Source organism: Pleurodeles waltl, chromosome 3_1 (assembly GCF_031143425.1).
Source record: "Pleurodeles waltl isolate 20211129_DDA chromosome 3_1, aPleWal1.hap1.20221129, whole genome shotgun sequence".
Lineage (NCBI taxonomy): Eukaryota > Metazoa > Chordata > Amphibia > Caudata > Salamandridae > Pleurodeles > Pleurodeles waltl.
Window position 1 is genome coordinate 20817910 of NC_090440.1, and position 14347 is coordinate 20832256.

Below are 14347 nucleotides of genomic sequence, written 5' to 3' on the forward strand. Positions count from 1 at the left end.
GGCACAAAATTATAAGATAAGAGAAGACAACATGAGAGAGACTGAGAAGAGGAGAGAACCTCACAGGGAAGATATCACAAATACACCAAGATGAGAGACAACTGACCAGAGGAAGACCTAGAAGAGCGGGCCACGTGAACGGCATGGAGAGGCAGGCTGATGGAGGGATAGAGAGGGTGCGAACACAAAGACAGCAAAAGAAATGTAAATGAAGGAGAAGACATTGAAAGAGCAATGACTAAATATGGCCAACGAGAATAGAACAATAATTTAGTACCCACATTGGAAAAAGAAAAGAAATGAAGAAATAAAGACTGCCAGACCCTATGGAGGGTTGCTATGAGGAGTATGAGGGTGGTATGATGCCATGATGTCTTTGGAGGGAGCTGTGAAGGGACTGCACGAGGCCTGTGGAGGGACTGCATGGGGTCTGCGGAGGGGAGGAACATGGAGCCTGCGGAAAGAAGGCATGGGGCCTGGGGAAGGGTGGCCCGAGGCCTCGGGAGGGATGGCATGGGACCCGGGGAGGGGTGGCACTAGGCCTGGGGAGGGGTCCAGAAGACAGATGGCTCAGGGCCTGCGTAGGGATGGTACATGCCCTGTGGTTGAATGGCATGGGGCCTGGTGAGGGATGGCCTGAGGCATGGGGAGGGATGGCATGGGTCCTGCGGTCCAGAAGACAGATGGCTCAGAGTCTGCGTAGGGATGCTACATGCCCTGTGGTGGAATGGCATGGGGCCTGGGGAGGAATGGCATGGGGCCTGGGGAGGGATGGCATGGGGCCTGGGGAGGGATGGCATGGGGTCTGGGAGGAGTGGCATGCGGCCTGGGGAGGGATGGCATGGGGCCTGGGGAGGGATGGCATGGGGCCTGGGGAGGGATGGCATGGGGCCTGGGGAGGGATGGCATGGGGTCTGGGGAGGGATGGCATGGGGCCTGGGAGGAGAGGCATGCAGCCTGGGGAGGGATGGCATGGGGTCTGGGGAGGAGTGGCATGGGGCCTGGGGAGAGATGGCATGGGTCCTGCGGTCCAGAAGACAGATGGCTCAGAGTCTGCGTAGGGATGGTACATGCTCTGTGGTGGAATGGCATGGGGCCTGGTGAGGGATGGCATGGGGAGGAATGGCATGGGGCCTGCTGATGGTATGAGGTCTGCAAATGGATTGCACGAGGCCTACAAGAAACGGACAGCCCGTGGCCATGCACACAGCATGAGGAGTGGGAGGGAAGGAGGGCAGCTCAGAATGCACCAGTACCTCTTCTTAGAAGGAAAGTGGAAGCCAGCATAGGAAGAGAAGAGCGGCTTCCGAGGGGCCGAGACCAGGGCCTCGCTGTCGGAGTGCGAGCCTGACGGGCTTTGGCTGAGGAGAGGCAGCAGCAGGGCCACAAGAAAAGAGAAAGTGTGTAAGAAGAGACAAAACAGTGTTAGGAGAGAGAAAACAGTGTAAGGAGAGAGAAAACAGTGTTAAAAAAGAGAAAACAGCATAAGAAGAGAAGAAAGAAAACTGCAGGTAGAGAGAAAACAGTGTGAGAAGAGAGAAAACTGTGTAAGGAGAGAGAACGCAGTTTAAGGAGAGACAAAGCAGTATAAAGAGAGGAAACAGTGTAAAGAGAAACAAAACAGTGTTAGGAGAGAGAAAACAGTGCAAGGAGAGAGGAAATAGTGTGAGGAGAGAGAAACCGTATAAGAAGAGAGAAACTGTATAAGGAGAGAGAAAACAGTGTATGGAGAAACAAAATAGTGTTAGGAGAGAGAAAATAATGTCAGAAGAGAGAAAACAGTGTAACGATAGAGAGAAAACAATGTAAGAAGAGAGAAAACTGTGTAAGGTGAGAGAAAACAGTGTAAGGAAAAATAACAGCGTTAGGCGAGAGAAAACAGTGTAAGGTGATAGAAAGCAGCATAAGGAGAGAGATAACTGCGTACGGAGAGAGAAAACAGTGTAAGGGGAGAGAACAGAGTGCAAGGAGAGCGAAAACAGTGCAAGGAGAGAGAAAACAGTGCAAGGAGAGAGAAAACAGTGCAAGGAGAGAGGAAACAGTGTGAGGAGAGAGGAAACAGTGTGAGGAGAGAAGAACAGAGGAAACAGTGTCAGAAGAGAGGAAACAGTTTTCGGAGACAGAAAACAATGTAAGGAGAGAGAAAACAGTGTAAGAAGAGACGAACAGAGGAAACAAAGTAAGAATAGAGGAAACAGTGTCAGAAGAGAGGAAACAGTGTTCAGAGAGAGAAAACAATGTAAGAAGAGAGGAAGCGGAGTAAGAAGAGACAAACAGAGGAAACAGTGTAAGAAGAGAGGAAACAGTGTAAGGAGAAAGACAATAGTGTTAGGAGAGGCGAGTGAGCCAAGCAACGACCTCTTAGAAACAAACGGTGGATGGCAGGAGGTAGGGCAAGAAGATAGGGCACAGCAGGGGGACAGAAAAAACAGGGTACATGAAGATATGGGTGGGGCTAAACTTGTAGGGAATGCAAGGCACAGGAGTGGGGACTGGAAGCAAGGGCACAAGAGTGGGGGGTAGAAAAGTATGGAGGCAGGAAGTACAGGAGAAAGAACAGGAAGTGAATGGGGAGACAGTAAGACACAGGAGAGGAGGCACAGGACAGGGAGAAACAAAGATGACACAAGGGACAGAAAGACATGAGGGTCGGAAGGCACAGAAAAGTGGGCAGTAACAGACAAGAGAAGACAGGAAGGCACTGGAAGGAGGGACCGGAAGACAACAGGAAGACACAGGTGGGGGAGAGGAAGCCACAGGTAAGGTGGGGGGAACAGGAACACACAAGAAAGGGGACACAAAAGTACAATAAAGGGGAAAAGGCTCAAGAGGGGCAGGATGGTACAATAGGGAACAGGAAGCCACAGGAAGGGGGAAACAGCCACGGGAAGGGACAGTCATTCCAAGATGGTGACACACAAGAGTGAAGGGAAGGTGCAAGAGGGGGACAATGAGGCACAAGGGGGGACAGAAAGTTCACAGGAGAAGACAAATAGGCAGAAGGCACAGGAAGAGACAAGACGGTGCAGAAGAAGACAGACGGCACGTGAGGAGACAATCGGACACAGGAAAAGTAAGGGAGAACTAGGAGAAGCCAGGAAGGACCCATGGGCACCGGACGTGAAGTAACAGGAGGGACGAGGAAAGGACCGGAGTGCCAAAAGTGGATAGGGAAGATTTAAAAAACTGAAGCGGAAGAGAGGGCCTATTCAATGGAAAAAAGGGTGTTGCCAGACTGAGTATTGCTCTAGGAGCATAAATCAAAAACAACCCACACCACCTCCCTCTGGTTCCTGAAGCTGACTACTCTTGCCTACCAGAAGCTTGTCTTGTACACTGGGAAGGCTTCATTCTTTTAATCCATTGAAAACTGGTTTGGATGGGAGGCTTGACCAGTGACAGCTCCCCATATCTGCTCAAGACAGTGAAACATGCTTCTCGGCGCTGCCTTCGACAGACCCTTGGAACGTACTCTCCTTCACCGGTACTAACCGAGCCTTAAATCCCGCAGCAGCAAGATCTGCTTGTCTGATGGCATGACATACCTTCCCCAGGGGGGCAGATGGACCACCCAACTGGCAATAGACACAGCTATTTCTTCTAAGTAAGTGACACTGGAGTCACCCAAACTAGTGAACAATACATTTGCCATGTCACAGGGGTTGGAAGTATTCATCTCAAGGGGCATCAGTTGGAGGTGAAAAAGCCCTTCAGGTGTTGCAAACATAGAGCGAGTAGACGTGCTCAGGAATAAAGCAGACCTCAACCTATGTATGAACTTGCTGGCTTGTAAAACGAGATAGGAATTGGTCTTGATAATCACAAAAAATCACAAGGCCACGGATGACCTTTTTGAATGACGTAAAACTGGGTCAGACAAGGGAGTTGGGAGAGCTCATGGAGCCTCGGATCAACATCATGTTGTCTTTGGCCTTGATGCTGCTATGGACCTCGACCTATATCCTTCAACTCTTTACTCAGATAAGCAAGTGGTCACCAATGTCAATGTCTCTATCACCCATGGGGTTTGGCTTAGAAGTGACCATGAGCCGGGCTATTCTCTCCATAAGGTACAACACAAACACCAATACATCTTCAGGAGGTACCTAAAGTTGTTGCCCAAACTTCAACCCTCTTGTGGCCAATTCCACCACAGAGGTGCCATAGACGCACCCTAGTGGTTGGTCTTTCTACATCGACACGGGCAGCGGGTGTGCCGAAGCCACACCAAAGCAAGTCTGTGTGCGCCTGGCCGCGTTCAGCCCCAGCCATGCTACCAGAGCTCACCCCCTCAGGTACACTCAAGGGATGAGTTGCTTAATTTACGCATTTCACAATGCAATCACCAATTTAATTGTAATTCTGAATTGTGTAACTGGCCTTTATGTATATGTCCTCACTGTGGGCTGTCTCTCGAGTTTGCTAATAAGATGAACCTCTGGGCTCCTTCCAGAGCTAACTTTTCTGCTATGATTGCGCCGTTGGCGCCTTCCCCATGGGTTCTACTTTTTCGGCTTGCCTCAAATTGTAGATTCTTGGCCAAACATGCCTTGTTTGTTTATAATTTACCTTTACAGGATCATTGGGAGTTAATGTTTTTAACCTGGTTAAAGGGGTTTTCTTCTACTGAGAAAGTTTTAGCTCTCCCCCGGGTTTCAAATTCAGCATACTGATCGTGAGGATAAAAATGCAAGCGGTGGATCAACAGTGCACTCATCCTCCTTTTCTTGCGTTATATAAAAATTTACAAATATAGCAAATATTGAGGCTGTTTTCGCACCTTCATATGCTTTATCTGGTGCACTAATCTACAGATCGCTAGAGTGCTTCGCTAATTCCCTCCACCTATTGACGGATGTGCTCGACCAATTGCCGTCACCCCATTCTGATTTCCTGGGGTTAGGTGATTTCAATTCACATTTAAAGCACCTGAGTTGTAGGAATGCTCAGCTGTTTTTGTCCACTCTTGAGGGATTCAGTCTAGAACAGTTAGAAAAGAATCCCACACACAAAGCAGGTCACATCATCAATTTTATCTTTTTGAGTCCTTTGACCGTTCTGGTCAAACCTGCCCAAAAGCTAATCTGGTCTCACCATTTTCTGATTCCATGTAAAGTTTTTTTTCGACCATGCCCAGTAGACAACAGGCTGCGGTTCAGAAAACCGATAGAGAATGGCATAAAATCTCAGAACCTTGGCTACTTGAAGCGCTATCATTGATACCTATCAATTTATCTGTTTCTTTAGTTCTGGATGTGGTAGGTTTAATGATTGGCTATCAGAGGTTCTGGATTTAGTTGCCCCTTATAAATGTTCTATTTTTAAGACATCAAGGCCATCTGCTCCAGGGGTCTCACCTGCATTAAGGGAGGATCTGCCTCAATGCAAACTCCTGGAGCGCAAATGGAGGAACTTGTACAACACAGATACAAAACTTGTTCACAAAGCAGCCCTGCAAAAATATCGCACTTCATTCGTAGGGCCCACCAGGCTCAAATCTCGCCCACAACTGTAGCCACAACTAACAAGTGCTGCAAGATTTTTAAAATTGTTAATTCTTTTCACTTCCCCATCCCCTCTAAAAACCCTCTCAGCAGCTCGATCGATTCATGCGAGGATGTTTCAGATTTCTTTTTTAAGACAGGTCAAACTATTTACAATCAATTTTCATGGCAGGATTCAAAGTATCTCCTAAAGGATCCCGTCTCATTCCCCAGCTCTTTACTTCCTGCTTTTAATTACATTTTCCTGGAAGATTCCTCTGCTGAATTAGTTAAATGCAAATCAGGATCCCCTTTAAATCAATGCCAGCCGGATGATTTAAAACTTCCCTCCACTCTGGGGAACTCCATTTTGAATAAACTGATGAACTCTTCACTTGAACTTGCCTTTGTACCGCAAACAGGCTCTTCCGCTTCCTTTATTAAATAAAAACAGAATTCTGACCCTGAGGTATTAAGTGACTTCAGACCCAGCTCACACCTGCTGGTAATGGCTAAACTGCTGGAGAAGTTAGTAAACAGACACCCCTCCCATTCCTCAGACCCTAATCATCAGCTACATGGCTCTGTCCGGATTCTGATCAGGATTCAGTGGTGAATCAGTCTTACTTCAGGCTACTGAGCTCATTAAGGAAAATCTTGACCAAAACTCCTCCGCGATGGTGGTTTTTCTTGATCTGTCCTCGGCGTTTGACCTAATTATTCTTCCTATTTTGCTAAAGAGGTTCAGTAGGACTAGAATCGAGGACAAGCCTTGCCCTAGCTTAAATCTTTTAGTGAGGATAGGACTCAGGCAGCCTTCCCTCCCCTCTCTCAGACTTCTTCCTCCAAGCCACTAGAGGGTGGAGTTCCACAGAGTTCTGCAGTCAGCCCCCCCCTTTTCAACATGTATTTAGAGCCTCTAGCGAGTCTGGTGGAATCCTGGGGGGTACGCGTGGTCTCTTATGCGGACGACACACAGCTCCTTTTGTTCTTGCAGGAGAATGAGGTTGTCTTAAGTCAGTAGTAGAATGGATGAATAATAACTTGTCTTAGGCTCAATTCTGATAAATCAGAGATTTTATGATTTTTTTTTTTTTTTTTGCAACCAAGCACACCCCTGATTCCTGCAACTGGTGGCCGGCTGAGTTTGGGGCCCACTCCTTAGCCGGCACAGACTGTAAGAAATTTGGGTGTCAAACTTGATTCCAACCTTTCCTTTGAACCCCAAATTAAGGCAACTTCGTCAATCTGTTTTGCTTAGAACTTTAAACAGGATGGTACATTTGGTGCCTGAAGATACTGGCAAGAGTAAGGTTCATGCCCTGTGGCTTCTAAAGTGGGTGATGCAAACAGTCTATACTTGGGTCTACCTGCAAATCTAACTCAGTGACTTCAGGCGAGCCAAAATGCTGCTGCGCGTCTGGTTACCTTTAACCAAGCGGATGCAATTCAAGGCGCTAATTTTTGCCTTCAGAGCATTTGAACAGAAAGGACCTCTTTACCTAGGGAAGAGGTTCAAGGCTTAGGATCAAGTTGGATCCTTGAGATCTAACAATCTAAAACACCTGCTGCGGTTCGCAAAGTTAGGAGAGGTGGGTGGGAGATCTTTTGTCTATCTCACCTCCAGACTCTGGAAGTCACTTCCTCTAGCCTTCACCTTCTCCCGTCAGAAACTGCTTTTAGAAAGAATCTGATAACTTTCCTCTTTAATTTTCGTCTGGTTGGTACCTGATTTGGGGTTGGGTTTGGTTATTGACTCTTGCTGCTAGCGCTCGGACGCCTCTTCCGAAGCTGCCGTGCGCTTTGTAAATGCTTATTGCACTGATTGTATTGTACGGTCAAGGAGGACGTCATCAGGACTCAGTCCCTCATTTCTGATGCACCCCTTTCTTCAGGCTACAACCTTTATGCTGATGGACACTCATCGGGTCCCAGGACCATATCTAAAGGGGCTTCCCACCATATCTAAGGGGCTTCCCACCATTGGTTTTCCACAGTCTAGACAAGATGAGCACTCTCTTTGCTTCGTGTCTTTCCTGGAGACCCGTCACCAGTCCTCCAGTGGCGTCGGTCACCACAGTCCCCGTCACCAGTGATCTCCTAAGGCCTTCCCACCATTGAACTCCTGTGAAGTCTTTCTAATGTGGACCCAACATCCTGGAATGTGTCTCCTGCCCTTGGGGGCTAGCTGGACTGCTTGCTTTTGGGGGAGTTGCTTAGGATAATGCTCTGCAAGAAGGGCTCCTCAAGAATGACACTGAATGACCCCAGGATGGTATCTACCTTGCACCCCGTTTCTTCTAGGCATCTTGCACATCGCCGCAGAGGACCTGAACGTTGTCAGCGTGGCTTCTTTCATCTTCACATGGCCTTTTTGTTCAACACATCAAGTTCTAGAATAACTTAATTTCCATTTTACTCGCCCACCCACACGTGGCTCTAACGCTGGATACGCATAGGAGATAACAGCAATACAGGGATGTGGGGAGAGTATTGGGGTACCAGTGCATATGTTTTGCCAACACAGACATGTTAGCGTCCCTGTTAGTGGCGTGGACACAAGATTAGTAACCAATGCTGCAACTTCAGAGTCTGCACAGATTTTCAAAGTGTAATTCTGGGGGTACGCAGGGACTTGCTAGTGACTACCTGGGCTCTTTAGGAATTGTGGTGAGGTGCTCATCTGAGCATAAGTTTGGCAATGCCCAGGAGTTCTGGGCTAACTACCTTAAAACAGATAGTCAGGCTTCCTGACTTCTTCTCTTGATGCCTGAGCCCTTTACTCCTGGGGTTGTGCACACACCTTGCATGCACACTGTTCTGACATTCTGTATGTGCTCCTCCACGTGACTGTGCACACTAGCCTGTTATTTTGCATGCACAAACATGCACGCTCTTGAGATTACAAGGCACCCCCATGTTAGTCGCTCACATGCTGAGATTTTGCATGCAAACACATGCACGCTCGCCCACGTTAGCCGCCCACACGCTGAGATTTTGCATGCACACTCGCCAACGTTAGTCGCCCACACACTGAGATTTTGCATGCACACACATGCACGATCGCCCACGTTAGTCGCCCACACGCTGAGATTTTGCATGCACACACATGCACGCTCGCCCACACGCTGAGATTTTGCATGCACACTCAAGCCGGTGATTGGTACTAGCTAGGCTCCTGCAATACTCGTGTTCTACCGCCCTGACAGGAAGTACATGCAGAGTTGCAGTTTAAAATTCGCACTGTTGGTGGTGGGAGAGTTGCACGATTCCCACAGCACTGCTACTGATGTTCAACACTGCCTGGAAGCAGCACTCACCTGGGAACTGGGGACAAGGGTGGAGAGGAAGAGGTTGAAGGGAAAGCAAAATGGCGTCCAGTGGGGCTGGCGGATGCATCAACGAGGTCAGGCATGGCCGGAGAAGTGCCCACTGTCTGCGTGATGACCAGCTCAGGGTCCAGAACAAACAGCTCCTCCTGAGAGATCTCGGTCACGAAATTCAGGTGCTCCTGGAGGACAGAAAGGAGAGTCAGCCCTGGTAGGACCCCAGCACCATGAGGCCATTTCTGGCTCGCTGCACCCCTGTCGCAGGAGGCCACAGACACTCACCTGCCCACGGTCTATCCGGTAGAAGCGGTCGGCTGTCGTGGCTGCAAGACAACAGAGAATACCGGGGTCGTTAAGGGATGCCAGGATGATGATATAAATGGTAGGCCGTGTGCTAACGACCACTCACAGACCACCCTGTAAACAAGACCCCAAACCACAAGCACATGGGAAGGTAGAAGAAGGCAGCTTTGATGCATTGATAAGGATCACAGATGAGGACCCCCAGAATCATCCAGGTCCACCAACTCGACGCCGGCTGGAACACCACACAGTTTACCTGTCAGGCTCAACTTATGCTGCAGCTAGAGGTTGGGTGGTGAGATGCAGCAAAGGGGTTCTGGTCAGCAATGAGGTGTTTCTGCCTATCTGTGAGGCAGTGGCGTAGCGTGGGTTGTCAGCACCCGGGGCAAGGCAAGTAATTTGCGCCCCCTAACCCGTGGATTTTAGCACTCGCGAGTGTGAGCGCGCCCCCCCCCCCCAGATGTTGCGCCCGGTGCGGCCGGCCCCCCCCTGCACCCCCCACGCTACGCCACTGCTGTGAGGTCAACGGGGGAAACACCATTACCCTGCACCATCACACATTGTTTTGTGCACATTCAGCCACAGCGTTTTACTGATAAAACAGATCATTTTGTGAGAGATGTGATTGAGTTGAGCACTTCAGTAAAGTTACACCATTGCTCAACTCAAACCATGCACGGGAGATGGAGCCTGGCCCTCAGCAAGATGGAGCGAACTCCGAGCGCCATATGCACGGATCCTTCTGGCACTCCGGTGAGGGACCCAGCATGTGAGGTGGCAACAAGCAGAGACCGACACAGGCCTGGCGGGGAGCATGGAGAGACTATGGTGCACCCACAGACCGACACAGGCCTGGCGGGGAGCATGGAGAGACTATGGCGCACCCACAGACCGACACAGGCCTGGCGGGGAGCATGGAGAGACTATGGCGCACCCACAGACCGACACAGGCCTGGCGGAGAGCATGGAGAGACTATGGCGCACCCACAGACCGACACAGGCCTGGCGGGGAGCATGGAGAGACTATGGCGCACCCACAGACCGACACAGGCCTGGCGGGGAGCATGGAGAGACTATGGCGCACCCACAGACCGACACAGGCCTGGCGGAGAGCATGGAGAGACTATGGCGCACCCACAGACCGACACAGGCCTGGCGGGGAGCATGGAGAGACTATGGCGCACCCACAGACCGACACAGGCCTGGCGGAGAGCATGGAGAGACTATGGCGCACCCACAGACCGACACAGGCCTGGCGGAGAGCATGGAGAGACTATGGCGCACCCACAGACCGACACAGGCCTGGCGGAGAGCATGGAGAGACTATGGCGCACACCTAAAGTCCGAGTGTGGCACCTCTGACGATGGCGGCCTCCGCAGAAGCAATCTGTGGCATTACAATAACACAGCCCAGGTGAGCACATGACAACCCGGGTTGGAGAGCATGGACAAACCAATGGGATGCAACGTGGGCCCATGATAAAAGCTGAAGAAGACCATTTTGAAAGAGACATGTTGACATTTTACAGTCTAAGGCGGTCATTCTGACTTTGGCGGGCGGCAAGGCCGCCCGCCAAAGTCCCGCCGTCAGAATACCGCTGCGCGGTCAAAAGACCGCCGCAGTAATTCTGAGTTTCCCGCTGGGCTGGCGGGCGACCGCCAGAAGGCCGCCCGCCAGCCCAGCGGGAAACCCCCTTCCATGAGGATGCCGGCTCCGAATGGAGCCGGCGGAGTGGAAGGGGTGCGACGGGTGCCGTTGCACCCGTCGCGATTTTCAGTGTCTGCTTGGCACTGAAAATCTTGGTGGGGCCCTGTTAGGGGGCCCCTGCAGTGCCCATGCCATTGGGTCAAAACCGCCAGAACCAGGCTGGCGGGAAGGGGGTCGGAATCCCCATGGCGGCGCTGCCTGCAGCGCCGCCATGGAGGATTCCCAAGGGCAGCGGGAAACCGGCGGGACACCGCCGGTTTCCCGTTTCTGACCGCAGCTGTACCGCCGCGGTCAGAATGCCCATGGATGCACCGCCAGCCTGTTGGCGGTGCATCCGCGGTCCCCGGCCCTGGCGGTAGTCAACCGCCAGGGTCGGAATGACCCCCTAAGTCCTTTACCTGCCTAATCCTGCCAGGGAGCTCCGACGCAGATCCCCGGCTGCAGGTTTGACTGCGCACCGTGGAGTCGCAACGGAGCCAGGGTAGTGTCAGCGGAAGGAGAGTACGTATCCACAGAGTCCAACTCAAGACCAGGACGAATAGATGGACAAGATACAAGCAACCCACAGTATATGGCACGTTCAACCCCCTAAAGGGTAAGCTTGTCCAAAAACACCCAGAATGTCTAGCATCAGTATGGGTGCAGCCACAGACCGATCCGTAACTAAATTCAACAACACAATCACCGAACTATCCCCAGAGAGAGATGAATTCCTGAGGGTGCACTACAGGTTTAAACAATCCCTGCAAACTCCTGTAAATTAATTTTGTATTCGAGGAAGACAGAGAAGGGCTTCAAGAATCTCCCTGAGCTTGGACACAATAACCAGCCACAGATCAATGTCTGCTTTCATCTGCCTCCCAGGTTCTGCTGCTCTTCGTGGCCACGCTTCGTGTACTGCGCATAACTTTAGCCTCACCAATGACTCCCGTGTGTGCACCACACTTACACCGATCAGTTAACCAGACAAACTCCATCCACCTAGCTTCTGGGTGCACCTGACCCATGAAATCCTGGTGCTAAGATGAGCAGAAACAATGCAGAACTGGTCCCTTTCACAAATAACACTGGGAAGTGTCTGGGAGATAACATGATACATGTAGTGAGTAAGTCACACACAGTACACAGGGGTAGCCCCTCAACAACTCCCTCCTAAAGTGTTATGTTATTGAAGGAAAAAAATATTCTCATCATTGGCACCCTGGGGTGAAAGTGCACCTACATTCCCATGTGCAGCATGCATGTCACGGTTACGCTGAAACCAGGAGGATGACCCGCCACTGGAGTTTTCTACTAGCCGCGGGGATTGATTGCAAACAGCTCAGTAGGGCATGGTCACCTTACACTAGGAAGGAAGCCTATGACTGCTTAGGGGCAGCTTCTGAAGGGCCAAGATCATTGCTAAACACTCACTCCACACTCCAGCACTTCGAGTATGTAACAGGGGTTCCAGAATCCCTATTCCTCACTTGATTCAAAACAACTCAAAACCATTAGAGGACAATGTATGCAGCTTTGGGGTAATAAGTGTCAAACAGAGAGGATATGGAAAGCCAAGGGGGCGAGGGGGCCGACTGCTTCACATCAAGGATCCGTACAGCAGTATCACGCTCCGTTACAGGAGAAACATTAGCTATTAAATAATCCTGTCCAGAGGAAGGCTGGGGACAGGCAGTAATCCCCTGAAACAATCCACAAAGCTTGCAGTTTGCTTTAGCCCAATACTGGTAAAGTTTCACCAGCCCTCGATCCCTGTGGCTTCGATGGCGTTGGTATCTCTAGCCCAGGTTCATCACGCGCTCCGAGGCACTTCCGTCTTTGGATTTAGTTTCCTTGGGGTTTTTTGTAATCACTTAGTAAGTAGGACTCAGGTAGCCAATTCACATAGGGTAGAGGTTGTAAATATATTTAATAGGTTACAGGATAAGTTACAAGTTAGTTGAAAGATACCCATTACAAATTTTAGAATGATGGTTCGAACACACCTTTGCTTCCTGCTACAGTGAGGGTAAAAAGACACCCATTGTGTTATGCACAATATGCCCTGTTCTGGGTTGAGTGAGGGTTTAAAGATACCCGTGTTGTGGTTCATTTGATTGTTTCTACCTGGTGGAGTAGTAGGTGGTGTGTTCAGTGGGACCTGTATATGGGTGTACTTATGGTTTTGTATGGATGGGGTCGGATACAACCATTGTTTAAACAATTTATAGGGTTTGAATAATTTATAGGACTATCGAAGCTCGAGTCTCTTACATTTCCTGTTTGCATTTTATTATTCTTTAAAGGAAGGAGATGTGTTATGATCTGCTATGCCGGTGATGCATTCTGTGCACATCTCCACTCTGCTCTGCTCAGCCAGTGTGTGATGTCATGGATTGTTGGAGAGTGACTGGTGTGACAGAGAGAGTGGGCTGAGCAGAGAGGATGCTGCTCCTGGTGGCGTCTTCTTATGAAGTAACTTATAACTCATCCTGTAACCTTTTAAATAAATCTACAACCTCTATCTTGGGTAAACTGGCTACCTGACTCCTACTTGGCAAGGAAGAATATTAATTATAACAGGTTCCAAGACTGTCCATGACTCACGAGACATCACTGGGGCCTGGAGGGCTCAGGCAGCCAACATCACTGATATATGATGTGATGTGGTCCTGAGCCTGTTTGACTCACTATGGGGCTCATTACCAACCCGGCAGTTCAGACCACCATGCCGGCGGCGGTGGAAAAGACCGCCACGGGCATGGCGGTCTGAACCGCCATATAATGAACACAGGGAGAGCCGCCTGTGGCGGCCCTCCACCACCGCCAGGCTACCGCCGGCAGGCAGCCGGACGATGGCGGATTACATTATCCGACAGGGCAGCATTGCAAGCAGCGCTGCCCTCCGGATAATGTACCCTGTTTCCCCCAGCCTTTCCCTGGCGGGTTCCCCCGCCAGGGAAAGGCTGGCGGAAAGGGTGCTCCGGGGCCGCTCTGGGGGCCCCTGCACTTGGCATGGGCAGTGTAGGTGCCCCCGTGCAGTGCCCTGTCACACAGGTCACTGCCCGATTTACGGGCAGTGATCTGCACGACGGGTGCTGCTGCACCCGCCGCACTGAGGCACTGACGACGGCTCCACAATGTCGCGGCCCAGCAGAAGTTTCGTAATGCGGCCAGCGGGGTCTCAAGGGGGCTGGCGGTCTATGGAAAAACCACCACCATGAACACGGCGGTGTTCACCGCCGTGTTCATAATGACCCCCTTTGTCTGGAGTTCTGAGGCAAGCGGCATCACTGACGTTGGCTGCGGACATTTTCGGAACCACAAAATCATTAGGGTTGGAGATCTCAGAAATGGTACATCACTCCATACTGGATCTCCTGTGGTTCTGAGGCCTTCAGCATCACTAGGTCTGCAGATCTCAGGCAGCTTACAATGCAGACATAGGATCTGGACGTAGGACATAGGATAGGGACGTATGCTCACAAGAGCCATACAGCGGATATTTTCATCCCAACAAAGATTCCAGGTCGTTGGAGCTGCCA

The 14347-nt window shown here is 50.6% G+C and overlaps 1 protein-coding gene across 15 annotated transcripts in view; it reads right to left on the minus strand.

Annotated features, from left to right (window-relative positions):
• DGKZ (diacylglycerol kinase zeta) overlaps positions 1-14347 on the minus strand; it is a 731702-nt gene that overhangs the window by 129896 nt on the left and 587459 nt on the right. For all 15 annotated transcript variants that reach the window (XM_069221731.1, XM_069221725.1, XM_069221730.1 and 12 more), the window contains 2 exons: positions 9095-9135; positions 8804-8994 (listed from right to left, as the gene is read on the minus strand). In XM_069221731.1, the coding sequence (XP_069077832.1) occupies positions 8804-8994; positions 9095-9135 (232 nt within the window). The remainder of the gene's footprint in view (positions 1-8803; positions 8995-9094; positions 9136-14347) is intronic.